The sequence below is a fragment of the Oculina patagonica genome, unplaced genomic scaffold (genome assembly GCF_052425735.1).
Source record: "Oculina patagonica isolate OP01 unplaced genomic scaffold, crgOcupat unplaced113, whole genome shotgun sequence".
NCBI classification, from domain to species: domain Eukaryota; kingdom Metazoa; phylum Cnidaria; class Anthozoa; order Scleractinia; family Oculinidae; genus Oculina; species Oculina patagonica.
The window spans coordinates 208-14,385 of NW_027557117.1; the positions used below are offsets into that span (position 1 = coordinate 208).

The 14,178-nt window shown below is 41.5% G+C and overlaps 2 protein-coding genes across 2 annotated transcripts; one reads left to right on the forward strand and one right to left on the reverse strand.

Moving 5' to 3' along the window:
* Positions 1 to 237: 237 nt before the first annotated feature.
* LOC144639627 (rho GTPase-activating protein 5-like) lies at positions 238 to 12,146 on the forward strand (the record flags this gene model as incomplete). Its single annotated transcript, XM_078498918.1, has 15 exons — positions 238 to 405; positions 2,135 to 2,307; positions 2,751 to 2,835; positions 3,156 to 3,337; positions 3,717 to 4,750; positions 5,364 to 5,586; positions 6,356 to 6,580; positions 7,059 to 7,162; positions 7,416 to 7,466; positions 7,585 to 7,632; positions 7,842 to 8,121; positions 9,360 to 9,437; positions 9,583 to 9,714; positions 10,015 to 10,120; positions 10,634 to 12,146. Coding segments are annotated over 15 exons (3,070 nt in total), but the record flags the coding sequence as incomplete, so codon positions are not given.
* LOC144639628 (uncharacterized) lies at positions 12,140 to 13,633 on the reverse strand. Its single transcript, XM_078498920.1, has one exon. The coding sequence runs from the start codon at positions 13,552 to 13,554 to the stop codon at positions 12,643 to 12,645; it is 912 nt and encodes a 303-aa protein (XP_078355046.1). The 5' UTR covers positions 13,555 to 13,633; the 3' UTR covers positions 12,140 to 12,642.
* Positions 13,634 to 14,178: the final 545 nt, after the last annotated feature.

Sequence of the window (14,178 nt, forward strand, 5' to 3'; positions counted from 1 at the left end):
GGATAATTGAAATTATAACACTGCTGATTAAATACCATTGATGGCTGGAAGGAACATTTATTTTTAGCTTTGTGTGACCGCAGCGATGTGTTTAGTTTTGGAAGAAGAGGCTAGAGGCCACTACTATATCTGACATTTTGTATTTATTTGGGCTGGGAAAGTTTATTTTTATCAGGGAAAGTCAGGGAATTATGAAAACTGATGTCTGTGGCAACCATGTTATTGTTATTATTTCAGGTACAATGCAACTTTCATTGACTTACCAGTAGCCAGGTTTTCCCCTGGGAAGATGATTCATGAAACACAAGTCGTAGATGCCATGCGAGGATTGCTGGAGATTCTGAAGCAACAGGCTCGCACAATATCCTCGATGGAGGATTTGAAGGAGAGCGAACCAGATTTGAAGTAAGAAAGTTGTTGTAATATCCAGAGCTTTGTGTACAATATGTACAACTGTATTTAAACAACTTGGTTTATGAACTGCTGTTGTGGCTGTACAACTTGTATGTGTACATGTTGTAGTTTGAATTTGTTAAATCCAGCTTGTTAAATTCATTTGTTTGTGTTTCTGCAAACCAGATTAATTTTAATTTTACTTTGTTTTAGATTATAATAATTTTTGAAATGTCAAAAATAAAGGAAAATAAAAAGCGAAAATTATAGGCCACAACCTGCCCAAATTAAAAATAATAATAATAAAATTGCAGTCTAGAGTTGACTAACAGATTCTTGAAATATTTCGGAGACTGACCAAGGGAAGTGTAAACAACATTCACAGTGAAAATTAAACAAAGAAATCCAAAGGTTGTCGGTCAGAATGTCTTTTTTTTTCAAGTTTTATTGTGAAATTTTATTGCGAACGTTGTTTTATATTTCACTAAGTGAGTATCAGAAATTATTTCAAGAATTTGTGTACATTATATTCCAATTTGGCTAACTGTTCAAAAGCATTGATATAAATTGTGTGCAGGCAATAAGTGTTTAGAGAAACTTCATTGTTTCGTGTAGTTGAACATGTACATAAAAGTCTTTAGTGTTATCCTTGTTCCAAAAGCTAAGGTAAGCTGAACAGTTTAGTGAATCTCTTTAAGTCCAGGCCAAACGAGGATGAGAGTTGATGCGAGTTCAAACTCTCACTCTCGTTTGGCATGGAACTCTCATGCGCTCTCATCGACTCTTGTGCACTCTCATCGATTTTGAACGTGCTCAAATGTTCATGAGAGTCGATGAGAGTTTGACGAACTCTCGTTCTCGTTTGGTACGAGTTGGTGAGAGTGCATGAGAGTTGAGGAAAACTCTCATGAGAGTCAACTCTCATCAACTCTCATCCACGTTTGGCCCTGGCTTTAGTCTTAGAACCTTAGAAGCTGGTAATTTATTATTTCTCAGGGCTCAAAATAACGGCCGGTCAACGGACAATGTCCGGCCAAGATGACAGTTTGTCCGGACAAACATTCGATTTGCCGGTCATTTTGACTGGCCATGACCAGACCAAAAATAAATTGTTATGCCAATTTATAACGTTAATTCTAACAATTAACTTATTTTAAACTTTACTCGTGGAGCGATTTAATTCGCAGTATCAGAGCAACCTCTACGTTAAAACCACAGGAAACTCCAAAGTCTTACCTTTAATTCCCAATCTGAAATACATGAAGTATAAATGTCATTCCAATTCGGAAAATATGGTACATATTTTTTTGATCTGCGTAGTTCTGTTCAGGTCAGTATTATAATTTAGTATAATGCGAAACTTCAGCGAAAAGAACGTGCACGGAAAAACGTTCAAAGCTTGGTAACTAGGTATTTCATTCGAGCGCGAAAGAGGGAAAACAATATGGCAGATGTTTGCATTTTGCCTCGGTTAATTGACCTGTCGCTATCACATCTTACAAGGGTACTAATTGGCAGGCAAAACGGTGAAGAGATGGCAGGTCCTTTTCTATCACGCGAACAAAGACGATTTGACGAAAGGTAAAAGTGACTACTACATGTACTTTCAATTTTTTGACCGGTCAAAAACGACACGTGACCGAGCTAAAATCAGTTTTGGCGGTCAACATGACCGGCAACTATCCAAAATTATTTTGAGCCCTGTTTCTGACAATGGCCTTGCATGTTTCTTGTATTTTAGGATTGTGCTGTGTGCAATGTGCGGCGACCCTTATCCAGTGGAACTGATTCTTGGGCCGCTACTTCACCATCAGAACTGTTGGCGGAGTTCTACCAGGCCAGACACCATCATCCTGGAAACCTATCTTGGATTTGACAAGAGACGAGTGCAAATCACTCTCACCTCATACCACAGTAAGTCAGAGCTTTCCTGTAAAAAATAGTCAGTCCACAAACAAAGTAGGGTAATTTTGGAGACCCTTTGGAGAATTTCTGGTCAACATTTTCACAACGTTTTGCATGTCACTAATCCCGTAATAATTACTCAAAACAGCAGGCTTAAGTCCAGATGCCAGAAATTAAAATAGCACAACATTTTGTACACTACAATACTCTCTATGGTGGTGTGAATGTCCAGAAAAACTCACAAATATTTATGTGAGAAAGTTATCTATTATTTTTACCTGGGTTAAATGCAACGTTATGTTTGGCAATGTGCAAACCATAAATTAACACTGGTACACTTCTGTACTTTTTACAGTTTATAACTGTAATAAATTATGTACATTGAACAATTTAAACTTTCTGTTTCATTCCTGCTTAAAATGTATCTTACGTGTAAATGTTGTTCTTTGCAGGAGCTTACAGTCTGAATTACCAAATGTACCATGGATACATCTTGGTGTACTCAGCAATACGAAAGGCCTCCCTAGGAACTCTCAGGTAATGCAATCACTTCGTTTCACACAAGGGAATCATGACATTGTACGCAGTTCGCCGCTAATTCCAACACAAAATACAGTAAATACAGTAAATACAGTAAATAGGTTCTTAATCAGGTTCTTAATTTCTACAGAGTAGACATTGTTGTTGATTATCAGAAAATAGTATAAAATCTGGTCTGTTCTTCATTAAAATTATATTTATTAATGCACCCATGCCGTCAATAAGTACCCCATAATACAAGAACCTGTTTTGCCAAACTCTGAAAAAGTAGGTTCTTACACGCGGGTTTTTACTTATTTGATTTTCCTTTTTTACAGCGGCTTCTCAGGGTTCATCCCTCAGGTTCCAATCCAGGTGTTGGCAGTTACAGGCAGCGCATCTGGTGCCAGTGTTGTATTTCACAGCCATGTAGCGGCCTCTCTGTTGGCTGAAGGCACTAACCTGGCCAGTAAACTGTTTGGCAAGTTTCAGACCACTTCTTCGCAATTTCAGCATCAAGGTATGTTTGTAGCAGATGGAACTTGCGCAATAATTCGTAATAACGCTAAATGCTAGGACTGTTAGAAGAACATTTTCCTTTTTATCGTGGATCTTGGAGCTAAAAGCATAAAAGGAAAGAGAAGAAATCAACTGACCGCAAAAAACTGTTTTTTTGAAGAATGGCAATAGAAACACTGCTTGAAACGGCGCCAAAATAAATTGGATAAACTAGAAAAACTCCCGATGAAGAAGCACTGTAAAATTTGCAAAACAGTGGTCTACTCAAAGGTAAAAAATACAACGCCAAATGAAAAAGAGCAAGACGACGAACGTATATCAGTGATTTGCAAATTTGCTTATCTGTTTAATTAACATTGTTTTCTTTTCTTGTTTTGCAGCCGGTGCGTTCGCTGCCTTTTTCAACCAAGTATGGGAGAAGAAGCGAGACAGCGAGGTGGCCTACGCGAAGTTCCAGGCCGAACAACAGCTACGTTTGTCACAGAAACAACACAACAATCAAATCCGATCAAGGAACGATCCACTTCCAGAACCCCCAAGCAAGAGGCAAGCGCACAGCGAGGACGAATTCAACCGAAGACGAAGCCTCAGCGACAGACAACAGCCTGTCTCTCCGAAGGCGGTACACCGCATGTCCGAAGGAACGTTGGACGATGCGGAAATCAACCCGTACGCTGTGTTTAATTCCGTCAAGAGACCAGTGGATGCTGCCAAAAACAGCCAGGCAAGAGACTCGAGGGGAAGTGGCGAGCTTCAGCCGTACGCCACCTCGACGCCGAACGCGCTGTTTCTAAGCCTCCAACAGAGCGGGGGTGTACCCGGAGCTACCTCGGCTAGTGACAGCGTGTGGCAAAAGAGAGAGAGTAAGAGCGAAGATACTTACGCGCAGGTGGACCTGTCCCGAAAGCGCTCCTTCAGAAAATCCAAAGATCTCACCATGAACGACAGCGAGGTCAATTTGATCGAGAATACTCTCTACGCGAACAACAACCTGGTGCAGTCGCAAAAATCCGCCCGAGAGACCCCTCCTACGGCGCGCGAAGCCCCACCACCCCTCCCCAAGAGGAATTACGACTTGAGCGAGGACTTCCCTCCGGCCGACTCCAGAACGGACACGCTTAGGAGCATTGACGACGAGGGCTATAACACGTTCAAGAATGATGACCGCAAAGAAGAGAACCCCTACGCTGCTGTAGCCGATGTCCAGCCCAGGGCTCAATCCATCTCCGCAGAGGATCCGTATTTTCTGCGCGTCAAGGAAAAGATCGACTTCTTCAATAACAAGGTGGTCATGCCGAGACAGGACGTGTGGGTGAAGATGGACATCAGACAAGAGGAGGTACATTCATCCGTGCCTGATTTGCACAGAAACAGAAAGGGCTCGGATATGGAGGCACCGCTTGCTCAACAAGAGGTGACCACGCCTATTTATGTTAGTCCAAACGTTTTCTGTTGTTACGATTTTAAAGAGCTACCTGTGCATACTAGTAACGTCCCCTAAAGCAAATCTAATCATTTAGCGATCACATTTGCACTCGCCTAACAGCCCCAAGATACAAGATTCGATGCCGTTTGGACAGAAAACTATAAGCGTCCTGCATCGATTTGTTGTTCATGTTTTTACGATGTGTTAAAATTTAGAAGAGAAAGTTGTCTTAAAAAAATGTGGAGTCAAACTGAACAGTAAAGTGATAACGCAATGGCTACCAGCCTTTGTGTTTAGATAGATAATTCGACACGCGCGGTCGATGCATCACATGGCGTAACATTGCGTCATGAATTACGTGGGAAGTAAGAATGCGCATAAACAATTGGCTCGTCTGTATTATTGGGAGGTTTTTCCGTGCTTCAGATGTGGGTTGGGGGAGGGGGAAGGGGATGTTACATATATCCTCTAAAGAACGAAGGGGGGGGGGGGTTTGAGGCGTGTTAACGTAATTTTACGGTAAACAAACAGCAAAACAAAATAGCGAGACCTTAGCCTCGTGTATAACCCTCGTGTATGTCCGTTACTATCGTCTTTCTAGGATGTTAGCGACCCGGAGTACGCACAGGTTCAAGAGGCTTTGAAAAACAAGTTAAAAGTGTCGGAAAAACCCCGGCCTACTATTATCGCTGTGGCTGTTGTGCAAGAACCCAGCGCGTCCGACAAGAAACACAAGCAGCACGCGAAAGTCACGTCTAAAGGTTCCTTGAGGCTGGCGCACTCCGCTGAAGACGTTAGTACATTGGAGAGAATATCACGGCGAGGTGAGATGCGGGATTGTGTTTTAGCTTGCGCTATTACAGTGGGAGGCGCGGTGGCCTAATGGTTAGCGCGCTCGGCTCAAAGTCGAAACGTCTAGGTTCGAGACCTGGCGGGGGCGCTGCGTTGTGTTCTTGGGCAAGACACTTTACTCTCACAGTGCCTCTCTCCACTTAGGTGTATAAATGGCGGCGAACTTACTGCTGGAGGGTAATCCTGCGATGGACTAGCATCCCATCCAGGGGGAGTAGCAATACGGAAAACGGGTTAAGCTCCGGCTGTATGGGCCTCTTAGGCTCGGACACAGACTTTACCTTATTACATTGGGCAAGTGTTTTCGGAGGTTTGTTGTCCTGTTGCAAGACAAGTGGCACGAAGTATTACTGATGTCCGTAGCATAAATTAACGAGGGGAATTGTTACTCCTCCCCGGATAATTGCCATATCCAATTTAAACACCTTGTCCCACCTTTTCAAACGGCGAATAACGCTGTCCACCGGATAAATGGCTATACAGTGGATATGTGTTCGCAAAACATATTACGCTATCCACTGGATAGAGATTTATTTGGTAGATAGCGCAATCCATTGTTTGAACAACCAGGTTCTGGGTGGTAAGGGGCGCTGTGACAGAAAAGTGTCTTACTACAACACGACATTAGCAATTGGCTGCGCTTGAAATCTCAATTCCAATGTGTTAACCAAAAGACTCCCGCTCCTCGCAGTATTCCCAACAATAATTGCTTTGATTTTGATCCGTCGTGGTCTTTTTCAGACACGTTCGGTCGACCAGTAACCGGAAGACGCGAGCAGAGAGGCTACAGCGCTACTTCCGATCAGGGCACTGGGGACGAGGCGACTTTGCCTCGAACTGAAGAACGCCCGGCTAAGAAAAAGAGCGGCATCAGACGATCCCGAAGTACCACTCGAAACCAGTCCACCACGCCTAACGTGCCCACGGAGGTGCATAAGAAGCAACTGTTCCCTAGAGGGAGATCAGGTAAGGGGAGAGGAGAGGTGCGGTGTCGACCGCGGTCAAACGATAGAAATTTGCATAAAAAAAGAAAAGTTCTTCAAAGATAAGTTCTAATTTTGACAGTTGAAAGTTCAACACTTAACAAGTATCCTTCTGATGGTTTACTAAATGTTTTGAAGCTTTACTAAAAAAGTTCTACGTGTTTGAAAACAGGCAATTGCAGACTTGTTGGCGCCATTGTCAAAGCCATTTGGTTCGGATGCGGATAATTTGAAAAGTAAAAATACTCGTTTAGTTGAGGGAATGGAAATATATTTACACCCAGCAACTATTTCATCTGTCCCTGCTTATACTTCCACTACAATGTGAACAAAGTTCCCCGAAGTTGAAAGAAAAACTGTCTAAGACGTCTGCCCGCGGTCATGGAGCGGTGACCGTGGGAGAGGGGAGGGTTTACATTTCACGTGAGTTTTCTAACGTTGATGATGTGGTTGTTTTGTAGGCAAGAAGGAATCGAGGAAGGGTGGGACGATGTCATCGAGCCAAGAGGATGAGTCTTCCTGGAGCGGTATGGACACCAGGCCGAAACACAAAGGACTTGTCAGGGTGCGTACATGAAGGCGTGCACGCGCAACGCATCTTGCCAGACTGCCTTAATAACGCTTGGCGAAATAGAAGTATTATTTAGTACCGTTTGAAGGCGGTCGCTTCGACTTGCTAACACCATAATAACATGTATCATGCATGCTAAGAAATGATTTTTAAGCAGTGACTATTGCGGATCAAGCGTGTTTACCTGTGTGGCCGTTGTCATTTGGAGTGGCCGTAAACTAATTTTTTTTCTCGTTGTTGATTACAGCCTACTCTGTTGGATCTTCCTCAAAGACAGTCAGATCCTGGCACAGAAGAGGTACGTGGTTCTCTTTCAATTCCGAGGTTGAATTACTCTTCAGCAAGATCAATTAAATAAAACATGTATAATTGATCATCGCATGCTTATCCCTAAATCGATTTTTATTTTCGGACAGGAAACGGAAGATGACCCAGGTTCACCGGGACACAAACCAAGAAAATCGGTGAGTTGTACGTGTAACGCAACTCAAACAAATAATAAATAATCACGCTACAGTTTGCGTTACCTGTAATGCAATACTCGATTGAATGCCATGTCACGCAATCGGTAATTGGGCTGAGAGAAAATAAAGCAATCAAACCCCAAAAAACTCTTAATTTATATAGCGGATGATGTTTTTCAAATCGATTTTGTTGTTTTTTTTTTTCTTAGCCGTGGTCGTCATCTAGAAAGAAGCCCTCCCGCGAGGAGCGCGAAGCTCTCAAACAACGGAAGAAAGAAGAAAAGAAGTCAAAAGAAGATGAGAAACGATTGAAAAGAATAGAGAAGAAAAAGCGCAAGGACAAAGAAAAAATCGACAAATTTTTCGAAAGTAGACAGAAAAAAGTCAACAATTTCACGTACTTCGCTCAGCCATTGGAGTCAATCTGTGAACCCGGATCACATGTTCCAGTGTTTATTGACAAATGCATCGAGTTTGTGGAGAGTGCAGGTTAGTCACGCACTCCTTAGGCAGTGTCACGCAATCATTGCACCCCCTGCATGACATTGCATGATCATTTTGATACTGGCCGTTTTAGTGCTTTTGGTATCTCGCAAAAAGGCAGATAAAATGAATTCAGCCGTTTTAGTTTAGTTTAGTATTTTCCAGTGATAGAGCGGTTCTCACTTGAGTGTCGAAAGTTAATTGCGTTTGCTTTGGTTTTGCATTACTACTCTTACTGATTGGCTAAAAAATCTCGCGCCACTTTCTCAGCCAATCAGAACTAAAATCAAAACCAATCGTGACTCGCTTTTTCGTGCCAGCTACGTGTATTTGCTTCGAGTTTTAATTGGTTCACTGGATTGTCTGTGTTCTTTGTGATTGGCCAGAGTGATTACTTTGGTTTTGGTGTTACGATACTCAATTGAAAACTGCTCTATTAAGGAAAAAGCTTTTTCGTTGGTTTGGTTGATCACTTTTCCAACCATTTTCGTTGAAACGATTGAATGGACCCTTTGCAGCTAACGATCATATGGTACAAGAAAAACACCTTGCTGGAAGGGTGAGCTACGCACTAGGCATCCAAAACAAAGCGACTTTAACCAGGCATGCTTAATTTTCCTTTGTTTTAGATGTCCCAGAGAGTCGCTTGCCTTCCAGCATGACGGATTTTGTATCATGCGACCTGACCGTAAGATGTAAAGGGCCCATCAATTAAACCCAATCAGACAAAAAAGGGTTCCCAATAAGAAATGAAAAAAACTTTTTCACCACAAAACAGCTAATCCTAAAAAAAACACGGCCAAGAAGTTGCCAACAGTTTCACCAAGAGCGGTTGGAAAAGTGTCCTGTTGGGGTACTTCAAACAAGTCAGCCAAAACAGGTCGGGGTTGAAATTTTTGCGCTTCTCTTAATGAACAACCTTAATGTACAAATTATTTGATCAAAGCTAAAGGTTTGGACCGTCTTAGGGACGGACCACTATTTTCTTGGAGGGGGGGGGGGGATGAAAAATCTTCCTCTGCAAACTTTTTTTGTTTAGTTTATGCACCTCTGCAAACATTTTTTTTCGAAATTCTTACTATTTTTTGTTATACATATCGTTTTTGCAAACAATTTATTTTGTCTTTCCAGGCCCTGCAAACAATTTTTTTCAATATTTTTCATCCCCCCCCCCCCCTCTCCAAAAAATAATTGTTCGTCCCTAATAAGACATTTTAAGACTTAATTGATTTTTCTTCTCAAAGGAATGCAAGTAGAGGGAATCTACAGAATCAACGGCAATCAAGCAGATATCGGCCTTATAGAACAGAAAGTGGAAGAAAGTGAGTGATTATATACTGCTTGCCCGCTCAGCAGCCAATCAGAGCGCGCGTACTATTGTAGCCATATAATAATTAATGTTTATTTAAACTTTGTGCCGTTGATATGTATGTGAATAGAAATCATGACTTCTTTCCTTTTAACCAGATCACCAAGTGGAGTTGGCCGAGCTGGGGGTTGGGGTCCACGCGGTGACAGGCGCGTTAAAGTCCTTCCTGAAGCTTCTTCCCGAGCCCATAATCCCTGGATCCTATCAGAACGGCTTTCATGATGCCATGAGTAAGTAGTTCAATGGAAAAGTTTTTTCATTTGTATATTTAGTGTGTAAGTAGAAGTTGACTTAAGTTTTGTGGCCATGCATTTTATAAATTTAACTTTTGCTATTCGATTCGTTGTTTCGTGAATATTTTGCCGCCTTTTTGTGACGCTTACACGTGCTATTTTCCCGCGCTTTTCGGTCAACTTGGTGTGACTGTGCCAATGTCTTTTAAAATGGCATTTCCCCGGCAGGCAAACGTTACATTAATTCGAATTCAACGACATGTTTTATTTTTAATTTTTATTGTTCTTCTTTTACAGTTCATGTTGATGCCAACAGCCGTTTAGCTCGACTCAAGCAGCTTCTACACGACATACCACCACACAACCTTGCGGTCGTCAAAAGAATAATGTTTCATCTAAACCGGTACGGAACATTTTTAAAGTACGGTATTCACGCGTATAGACTGGAGGAAAGACTGCGTCAGATATGATGTTGGCGTAACGGGCCATAGCGTTGTACACCAAAAGTACTAAAATTTGACCAGGAAAATCATCTGTCAATCAGACATCTGTTGTTAAAGTTTTGAAATTCCTTATGCAAATTCAGTGTTTTGGGTCAAAATAATTGAAATTACTGCGTATACATTTTTTGGGTCGCTGAAATTACCGTTCTACGCAGTTAATACGACCTTCGCGTTAAGATTAGAGAGCTTTAGTTTCGTTTAGAGTGTTTCTATTTTCTCCCAGAAGGCTTGTCGAGACGCTGCCCACAATTTATCAGCTCCCATTAAGAGAATCTACATGTAGCTTTAAGTCTTCTGGAGATGATAAGATCCTCAGTTCTCAATACTTGCCTAGGAGTAGAGAGAATAGAGTAGAGTTCAGTGTTAGGATCAATCGAAAGGTCATTGTTTTTTGTTTTTGTTTTTTTTAACAGTGTGACAGAGTATTCCAAGGTCAACCTCATGGAATCAAGGAACTTGTCTCTGGTTTTATTTCCGACCATTATCCGACCGGATTTCATCCGTCTAGAGATGTCTACCCAGATGTACTTTATTTTGTTCATTCAAACGTGTATAGAAAAATGCGATTATCTCTTCTCCACCGACGAGAACTAAGTGGAAAAAGGCGGTAGGAGTCATCAATAAGAAGCCCACTGAATCGCAGCCGTCATCTTGACCACGAAGCCAAAAGGACAGTCTGGCTTCATGTAAATAGCATTGAAATGTCCCGAACGAGAAGAGTCGCGAAGAGCAGGTTCATAGCGTCGTCAATGTGATACGGGAACTTAAAGCTTCCGCCGTAGTGGAGTGAGGATTGAATGTCATGTAAACCTCGTGAAAATTCTACCATGTTCCTATCCCGTGCTGCAAAGCAACCCGCTGCAAACACAAGGGGTCTGAGTTGAGCGGTTTAGGGGGCTCGAGGTGTTCAAAGTCGAATTTAGTGTATTATACAAGAATTATTTAGAGTGATTCGAAATTGTACACAGATAGCTATATTACATAGGGATAAAGTGTTTTTAGCTGTAAGAAAGTGGTAATACGTTTCGCTAATTTACCCAGTTTCGTTAGGAATTGCTGCGCAAAAAGTTAGAGTTTATTTGGAAAAACAAGTTGCCGCAGAAGGGAATTATCTTTGAAAAATATTCTTCGATAGAATGCCATTTCTTCGCTCTACATTTATATTGTATGGCGTCAAAGTAACTAGATCGGTCAAAATTGGTCTGAGCCAGCGGTTTCCGTTGCCAAGCAACAAGTCTCGACCTCATGCCGACGTGAAAACTTTTGTAGTGCTCGTGCTATTGGTTGATTGGCTAATACAGCTTCGAAACTCTTCGGGTGCTCCGAAGATCTCCCGATCTTGCACATGATGTTTTGCGTGGCGGGTTAGGCAAAGCCTTTTTTGCAAGAATGCAAATAGCATTGTTAATAAATTAGTTCTCGTTTTTCCTCCACCGTGCTGTGCTGTGGAGAATTGACACATTTTGTTGCATCTTGACCGCGTTAACCGTTTTTCTATTTAGAATGTCAATTAAAAGTCAATTTTCAGAAAAGAAAAAGCACAACAATTTTTGGTATTTAATTCATTGCCACGGAAAATAAGAGAAAGCACCTTAAGATAGCTATTAGTAAAGATATAGTTTTTTATCAACAAACAGTAAAAATATAATAGAATTTTTCGTTTATTTTCTATGTTTAGCACTCTGTTGTAATCTTCTGTACAGTTTACTCTTCGCATAGTTCTTGCGACTAAACCACTCTGTTTAATACTCTTATTTTCGGTGCTTGCTCGGTTATTTCAACGCAAGTTTATTTGAACTGTTTTTGAAAGGAAGCGAAGTTAAGTTTGAAGCAAAGCCATCCGCACGTATCTTGACGAATCTTGTACGTGTAATTTACTTTGAGAAAACAAATCGTGTAGAGAATAAAACTGACGAATTTGCAAGACTATTGACGTGGTTATTTTAGGGTAATATTCATTATGTAGTAGTATAAGGTTTTCCTAGTCCATTTAAGGTGACATATGGACTAGCATCCCATCCAGGGGGGAGTACGGATACAGTGTACTTCTAAACACTTCATACTTCAGAAACCGGTATACTTTAAGCTCCGACAGTGTATACTAAGCTTTATACCATGCCAAAGAAAATACAGCTAATCAGAATACAGGAAAGCCGTTGTATATTCGACGGTATTCAACTCAACCTTTCCATCGTGCGCTGCGATTTTATTCTTGACGAAATTTAGTAAGCGTATTTTCTATGACATGGTATAAAATAGTTACACAACACATTCTCGTGGTATACCATGGAATATCCCACTTGTCAATTGTATTTTCTTCGTATACACACTCGCCTAAAGGCTCGTGTGTATACCGCGAAAATACAAGTGACTCGTGGGATATTTCACGGTATACCTCTTGAAAGCGTTGCATAACTAGTATTTATAATCGCCAACCAAATACAAACGACTCGTCATCACTCTCTTCAATGAATGCCACACTAAGTTTGTTTTTGTTCAAGTCTCGGAGACAATTTCGCGATGCGTTTGCCCCTTCTGTTGATTTGTTGGCTTGCCTCTCACCCTCCCATCCCATGTGTGAGCTATCGTCCTTATGATCCCCACGCTTTTTAGATCTTCGTTGTCTTGTGCTTCTGGTCGTCCTCAAGCCTGGTTCTTCGTTTAGCTCATCATCTTCATGAGTTAGAACAAGGCAAAGTGTGTAACCACTTGAAATGAAATATGCTACAATCAGTACAATAACAACAAGGTGTATATTTGCACCAATTTCTCCCAAAACTTTGTCAGATTGATGCGAGCAGAAATAGAATCCGTTTAGCAGACCCTCTTGTTTGTCACTGTTTGGTGTTAAGTGTGCAACGGCGTGAAAAATCCTTTGGAAGCCCACCGCAAATACGGCTGTAAGAGAATTCCACACGAACGTAAAAAACGCACTCGTATAACTACTATTCTCGACTGCATCAGGCTCTGGAGTCAAGCAAACGACGAGCTTCGTTAATAAAAGAAAATCATTCAATATCCAGCTGGTAACACACACAACAGGCAAAAAAGGCCATGGAGATTTCCCGTGGCTTCGAAGACCAAGAATCACAAGTAACAGGTTCATCTGTACGGTGGCAAGCACACCGAATGGGATTTGCCATTTTGAAGACTTTTCCAACTTGCAGCAGTGCGAATTATTGGAATACTGCTTTGTGTTTTCGCCGGCCACGCGAATTGCTTTCGTGCACAGCACGTCTCCGTGTTTGTGGTTCAAAACCAGTTCTTCTCCAAGCAAAAAGAAAATAGCCACAGATAAAAGGCATGACTGAGTTAGCCAAAGGATAACGTTCATTCTGTGATAGTTAAAAAATCAGCTGAAAAATCGAACCTGAAATCGGCCCTATACAGGTGCAGAAAAGATACATTGTAGCCCATTGTATATTGCCAGGATTTGCTAATTTGTATCCAAAATTTACCTGTGGTTTATTGCACGTGAGGTGTATACCATTATTTATCAATTGATTGGTCACCTGTTTGGCACCTGCTGACTTTGGTCAGTAAGTGTTAACTTTTCAATCTTACAGTTTAAAGAGCTGTTTAACTGTCTTCCTTACAAGAAACAAAGGCCTTAGTCATTAAACAAAACATTGAATTCCCAAAATAATATTCATCAGCTCCGCTTCCGTGCTTTCACATTCGAGATTACCGTTTCCACGGAAACGGCGATACGAAAGCGCCACCGCTTATAACATGACCTGGATAACGCCTCTGCACGTGCACTTTACATCTTGGTACATTTCGTAGCTCTTTGCGAATTAACAACGTAAAATGACTAAGTTTTGGGTTTTATTTAAAATGTTAACCACGACAGTTGATAACTGGCTCATCGATTCAGTGGCTAACGCAAGCAGCGCTAGGGAGATGTTCAAGATTCGACCCGAAAACATACCGTGACGGCGTAGCTCTATCGAGATCC